Source organism: Sprattus sprattus (genome assembly GCF_963457725.1).
Source record: "Sprattus sprattus genome assembly, chromosome: 3".
Lineage (NCBI taxonomy): Eukaryota > Metazoa > Chordata > Actinopteri > Clupeiformes > Clupeidae > Sprattus > Sprattus sprattus.
In genome coordinates this window covers 19,221,775-19,228,403 of record NC_137922.1, presented here as the reverse complement: position 1 = coordinate 19,228,403, position 6,629 = coordinate 19,221,775, and the positions used below count along the sequence as shown (strand labels likewise).

Genomic DNA, 6,629 nt, shown 5'->3' with positions numbered 1-6,629 from the left:
CTTTACTCCACGGTCGTCTCTTGGCTGCAGTGTATCAAGTTTAGAAGTTGTGATGCGGGGGGTAGTTCCGGGTTGATCCTTTTTTATGTAGACTACTACATATATTTACAAACAGAATGGCTCTGTTAATGGATCACCAGTTTGTTCCCTTGCCGGAGAGCAAAGAGGTGGACACGAAGACGTTTTTGGATTCCGTGTCATATATTCCACCTTTCTTTGGTAAGTATTGTCAATACAGCGAATCCTCATAAATTGTACAGACGCACGTACTCGCTGGCGGGTTAGCTACTCTGGGTAATTTATGTAGGTTATAACATGGAAACCACTCACATATTGCAAGCGCTATAGCCTATGTTATACATTTGAGTGCATTTCATGTCTATTTGAATAAATAGAGTGAGACGGATCGTTTCGATTTCATACGTACAATTACAAGTGGCAGACGGTAGGATGTCATGTGCCTTTAAGTTCAATTTTTCCCTTAAGGCTTCAATTTCTGGGCCAGATTACGTGTTGGGTTTTCATTCATTCACTGTTTGTCACCATTTAAGGGGTACATCATCACGTAAAACTTGTACAGTGTAACGTTTCGTAATCAACGAGTAGGGTTGTTAAATATTCAGTGGTGTGGACATATTATCTCTGGTTTCGCTTCTTATAACAGGGCGTGAACATAAAGCTACAGTCGTGTCATACATTTGTTAGAAATATCATTTGTTTGTTGCCTCGCCAACTACTCTTCTGGCCTTTGCCCCCCTCCATTCACATACCGTCATATAGGCTACCCACACACCTTAAACTCTACTATCTATTCTGTACGTTATGAAGACAGCTGGTTTGGATTAAAGAATAACGGCTATTTGCCATCACATCTTCAGTCTTTGTTTCCATAAGAGTTTAGCTCTCACTTGATGTTTTGCTGCTGAATTCGTATGCATTTGCCAGAAGAAATGACTTATTGTGCTCTATTTTAAAAGAAGTTGGTGGCAAATTGATTGATATTCCTCACACACAGCAGCGTGAGTGTGAAAAGGTCATGAAGCCAAATGTACGGAAACTAAAGGTTTCACTGGGCTTGTTCTGTGCAGTGAACCTCATTTTACCCCAATGATTGCAGAACTGCAGAGTGGTAATGAATTATTTACAGAGGGAATTTGGCTTGCTGTCTCTCATTACAATTTCTCCATGTCACACTGTACAAACCTCCTACTTGTAGCTCAATGTGATAGGTGAGTTTAAGTGCATAAACTTAAGAGTTTGATCAATGTGCTGATTCTCCCACTCTCCCTGTGTGTGTGTGTGTGTGTGTGTGTGTGTGTGTGTGTGTGTGTGTGTGTGTGTTTCATCCAACTGTAACCTCTTCACAGATTGTCTTGGATCTAAAGTTTTTGGCCCAGTCAAATCGGACATCAGTGGTAACATAACTGTAAGTAGTCTTAAGTCTCATTCATTTATGGACATCATAACTGAGAAAACAAACACCGCTAAATAATCTTACTAAATTACCTGATTGCAATGTGTATGAAAAATCCTTAGAAAATCAAGGCGATTTATGACTCAGACCCTGAGAAGTATGGGACCCTGCAGGACATTCTGATGACTGAAAAGGTCAAATATGGTGCTGAATGGCCTAAAGTAGGGGGCACACTTGCCCTGATGTGGCTCAAGAGGTAAGCTTTTCACCGCCATGCAGCATTGTTCAGAATCAGACTACTATGAAAGTCTAAGAGCTGTTGGACGTCACTGGATTACATTTATAGAGAATATGTTATGATTTTTAGATACAATCGTTACCACCTACAGAGGATAAGGTTTAATTACTACATGACTTTACATGGAAGTTAGCCAACAATTGTCTTAGGCACACAGTTTCTCAATACTACACCAGCCTTTACTGTGCAATTTGTCACTTGAAACTGTCTTTCTGTGCTGTATACTGGAGATCAATACAATAGTTCTCCACATTTTGTAGTGGCAGGTAGAGGTCCATTTGAGGTGACCGCTGCAGTCAGATTTGTGCAGACACCATGCTGTACTCATCCAGTTGTATTTTCTCAATAAAACACATTTTAAGCCATGATATACAAGATGTTACCTTCACAGTAAATAAGTGACCTATGATCCACTTTTAGACTTAACATTATTAGCCTAGATCTAATAGGACTCGTATATATGTATTGTTATGCAGTCAAATCAATCACAGTCCTGTTTCTGTGGAAACCGGTGTGTGATAAATTACAAAAAAGCTTTATCATTCTGTTGAAAGCATGGTAAAGTCAAGCATACTGTTTATCTGTGAAAACTAAAGTCATAAACTAGTAATGAATGATGTATCCTCTCTCTCTCTCTCTCTCTCTCTCTCTCTCTCTCTCTCCCCCATAGGGGTCTGCGCTTCATACAGCTTATGCTTCAGAGCCTTGCAGACGGGGAGAAGGATGAAAACAACCCTAACTTGATTCGCTTTAACATCACCAAGGCTTATGAGCAGGCGCTGAAGAGATACCATGGCTGGCTGGTTCAGAAGATCTTCAAGGTGAGATTGTGTCTATTTACCAATGCAAGGCATTCTGGTGCCTCCAGATGGCAGCCTCTCTAAATATATGTTTTTTGTCTTTGCAATGTATTTAGCATTTTTTGCACATTTGACGTGCAAATGTAAGTTAGGTAGTAATGTGAGGGCAATTTATGATGTTATTGTTATTCAGTTGAATATCCATTTAAGGGTTCTTGGCTTAGTTGTTATAGAAGAGTTCTTCAGTTACCTATTTAGAGACCTATGATGTTATTCTTCAGTGGTAGTGGTTTTTGTCTGTAAATATTGCCTTCTACGGCCTGAAGGACCCTTGCTTCTGTATTGAAACAGTTCAAATTTGAACCAGGAATCCATTTACAAGTTGCCATTATAGCCATCAACTTCTTCAGAATTGTTGAAACTCTCATTCGATATAATGTTTTGTTGTAGTAAATGTTGTAACGTAACTTTTGTCCTGCAGGCTGCGCTGGTCGCGGCTCCTTATAAATCAGACTTCCTGAAGGCACTGTCCAAAGGTCAGGAGGTCACAGAAGAGGAATGCCTAGCGCAAGTACGCCAGTTTTTAGTCAACTTCACCGCCACCATTGACGCCATCTTTGAAATGTTCATCGCTATGAACGCCGAGCTGGACTACTCGGTTTGAGAAACATCTTCACCCTCCTCTTCGTCCAAAACAACCTCTTCAATGCTGGGTAACCAGCTTTGTTCACCAGACCATTCAGACCATTAGGCCTATGCCTAAAACAGCTTTGGTGGGAACAGTCTTTATGATGATAAAGATAGACGGTGCCACTCTGTGAAGGCATGAGAAACTGTTTGACCTTTTGAAGAGGTCAGCAATACACTGCAGGAATCGTCATCCTTAGATTGGGCTGTCCTTATGACTCAGTGTTTTACAATACATTTAATTTCATTGTGTGATTAATCTTTTGAAAATTATGACTTAAATCTCGTAATCTCGAGTAATCTTTCCTCAAATCCTCAGGAGATCGGTTAATTCAGGACATTAGTAAATTGGCGATGGAGGGATAAGAATGTTTTATTTTGAGTAATGTTTTGCATGGCTACTTCTTGAAAATGTTTTTCTAATGCTGTATTTGACTTAAAAAAAAAAAACATCAACTGAAACTGATGTGTTTTTTACCTTTTTCATGTCACTGTTGAAGTAAATGACAGATATATCACTGCTGAAACTGTAGTATTTGTGATCGCGTTAGTCCCAAGCATGTTACCTGAATTAAGCTGGGAACTTTTGAACATGCCAGTTTTTACAGCATGGCTACAAAAAGACCCAGTTACCACCTGCTGTTGCCTTTTGGTGCAGTCATTCGTGTTCTATAATACACCTTTGCTGTTTTACTCTGAAACCAGAGTGACCTCTTTTTGCTAAGAAGTTGGGTTCACATTAGGTACAACAGCCATTAAACTATGCAGTGTTGTCAACTTCTTTTTGTGTATGTGACCACTCTTCTTGGCAGCATTCAAAGTGCTTTAATTACTATTCCATGGCTTTGTGCTTTTCACTCTGCAACCTGTAGATGGAGCTGGTTAGCTATCAATGAAAACTCAAAAGGGATGGGGAAATCTTTCTCTGACTCAAATTATGTGTGGTTACTGATTTATTTTTTTATGGTGTTAAATAGAATTGTATATACATTCAGGTGTTTTTTCTTTATGTAGGTTGCTTGTCAAATTAAAAGTTCCTCTACACCATAATTGTAATTCTAAATTCTAATCCATATTGTTATTTTAAGGTATGACTTAAAGACCTACAGTTTATTGCTATATTTCTGAGCAGCCTAGTCACTAGCAACCCGGGAATGTCATTTTTCTGTTCCTTCAAAATAGCATCGTGTTGGAAGTATTTGGGATTTTTGATGCACCTTTGCCATTAATATAGCTGTTTCCCCTCCTTGTGTGTACTGATAGGAGACTGGTCCATTTATTTTCTATGACCTGAGAAATAGAAAATCTGTTTCTTGTTCTTATTATTGCGTGTTGAGTAGTGATTTTCAGTAGGTTATTAGAGCACGTTGGCCTCGCTTGTAATGTTTTTTCCCCCATTGCTATAGATGCTTTTAAAGGGCAATGTCAGTCTGTGAAGATAAAACCGTGTTTCTCTATAACAGCACTATGTGACAGTTCTCCTGTTGTGGTTTGGCCAGAGTAGCCTGGTTTGTTCTCTGGTTGTGCTGTAGGCCAGCATTTAGTAGACATATGTGCGCCAGCTCTCCTGCAGAATAAAGTTTGGGTATTTGCATGATATGGCTGTTCTCTGTCCTCTGAAATGAAGCATGTGTGGCGTTGTTCTCTCTTGGCATACCAACCTGTGAGTTGTTGTTCTCGCTCTCTGGTCCCTTGCTGCTGAGGACGGATATGTGGGCCTTGCGGATTCTGTGGACTCAATATCCCCCACACCACTCCCCCCTCGGCCGCGAGCCGCAAGCAGGCCCCGCTAATCCTACCGCTTTATCTACACAGCTGCCTCTCCTGGAGGTTCACAAATCTGTCCAGAGGCTCAGCCAACAGGGAGCGCATTCTGTCGGCCTCCGTTTGAAGAGCTGTGTGTCAGTAGCATGTCTCCAGTCTCTCTGTAACCCATCTGTAGTGCTTGCTGCTGTGTGCCTGTTTTGTTTAGTTTAGCATTGACTAGTATAGATCTCAATCACTGCATTCCACTGTGAACCGCTTTAGGAATATTCAGGATGACCTTTAACTGGCATGAGAGCAGCTTGCTCAGCAGGGATTGGGTTGGGTGGTGTAGGCAGAGGAGGGAGGGGAGGGTCCTCAGGTCCCAAGGCTTCTTGCACGGCGTTTCAGACAAACGCCCTCACCAGTGGCCCCACAAGGGGCTTTCTTGTGCCGCTCCTTGCCGTCATAAAAGGGCTCTTGTTGAGCTAAACCAACAACATAAATCAGATGCCGGAGAGGCAACACAAGCAAACACTCCCTAGCCCAGCCCGGCATCAGATTCAAATTCAGTCAGCTGCCGCTGCTAGCCCTCTCAGCCACACGCACTCATCTCCCTGTTATTAGCAGCGAGCTGATTAGGGCCGAGTGAGCAGACGGAGGCTGCTGTATAATTAAAGGCACAGCTGATATGCCCAAGCGCTCAGACGAGACCAGCCTCCTCCTGTCTCCCTTTACCTCCAATCTCCAACCCTGATCAAGGGGAAGACATCAAGAGAGGATTTGAAAAAAAAAAAAAAAAAAATCAAAGACGTGTAGCGCGCGCGTGTGTGTGTATAATGCATAGCCTACACACAGCCCTCAACACTTCAAGGGGAAATGTCCTGACTAACAAGAGATGCATGCTTTGTTTGTATTTTCTTTGTGAAATGTTAGCTAGATATGATCAAAACAAAGGTTTATACAGAACTGGCAATGTTATTTGATTTAGTCAGGTTCAGCAGGCTTCAAAGGCTTCATCTTAATATGTCTCCTGTGCATTTGTACAGTGTACATTTGTATTATCTCACAAGTATATATTCTTCAATTTAATTCTGGCCACTTTGTGATTTTATGACCAAGATAATCATTCTGGCTGTCACTTCTTGACAAAGAATAGAGGAAGACAAAGATGAGAGACACCGCGGAGGTCACCCGCTAGGATGCCTGTCCTAGGTTATGAGTGCCTCGTCTGAAACTGCCCGAGTGCAGCTGAGCGTGAGCGAAAAGCCCTCTGTCTCACAGCTGGCCTTTCATTTGAAAAGGTAAGAGCAGTCGGGGGCAAGTTCAGGGCACCAGATAATCACCACCATACTCCGGATGTCCCAGAGCTTCTGTTGCGTGGCTCTGGCGAAGGCCCTCTGTTCCTCAATAACTGGTAATTCATACATTAACAGTAATGTATTCTAAAATTTGAACCAACGGAGACTGGCGATTTTTCATGCGCAAATCCAGAATCGCAGGAGGAGTGGATGGAGGGTGGGGGAGAGAAAGAAAGTCTTATAGATCCCCATTTCCATATATATGACTTTCCTCAAGGAAACTAAACCCCCTGGCTTCCAACGCAGACATTCAATACAGTATAACAATAAATAATCATAAAAAATGACTGTATACAGAACACTCCCGCTCCTTCCGCCTGTAATAA

The 6,629-nt window shown here is 41.8% G+C and overlaps 1 protein-coding gene across 1 annotated transcript; it reads left to right on the top strand.

Annotated features, from left to right (window-relative positions):
- The first annotated feature begins 65 nt into the window (after positions 1-65).
- LOC308363015 (glycolipid transfer protein-like) lies at positions 66-3,185 on the top strand. The gene is made up of 5 exons (XM_080835771.1): positions 66-219; positions 1,368-1,426; positions 1,537-1,670; positions 2,383-2,533; positions 2,994-3,185. The coding sequence occupies exons 1-5, from the start codon at positions 117-119 to the stop codon at positions 3,174-3,176; spliced, it is 630 nt and encodes a 209-aa protein (XP_080691897.1). The 5' UTR covers positions 66-116; the 3' UTR covers positions 3,177-3,185.
- The last annotated feature ends 3,444 nt before the right edge of the window (positions 3,186-6,629 follow it).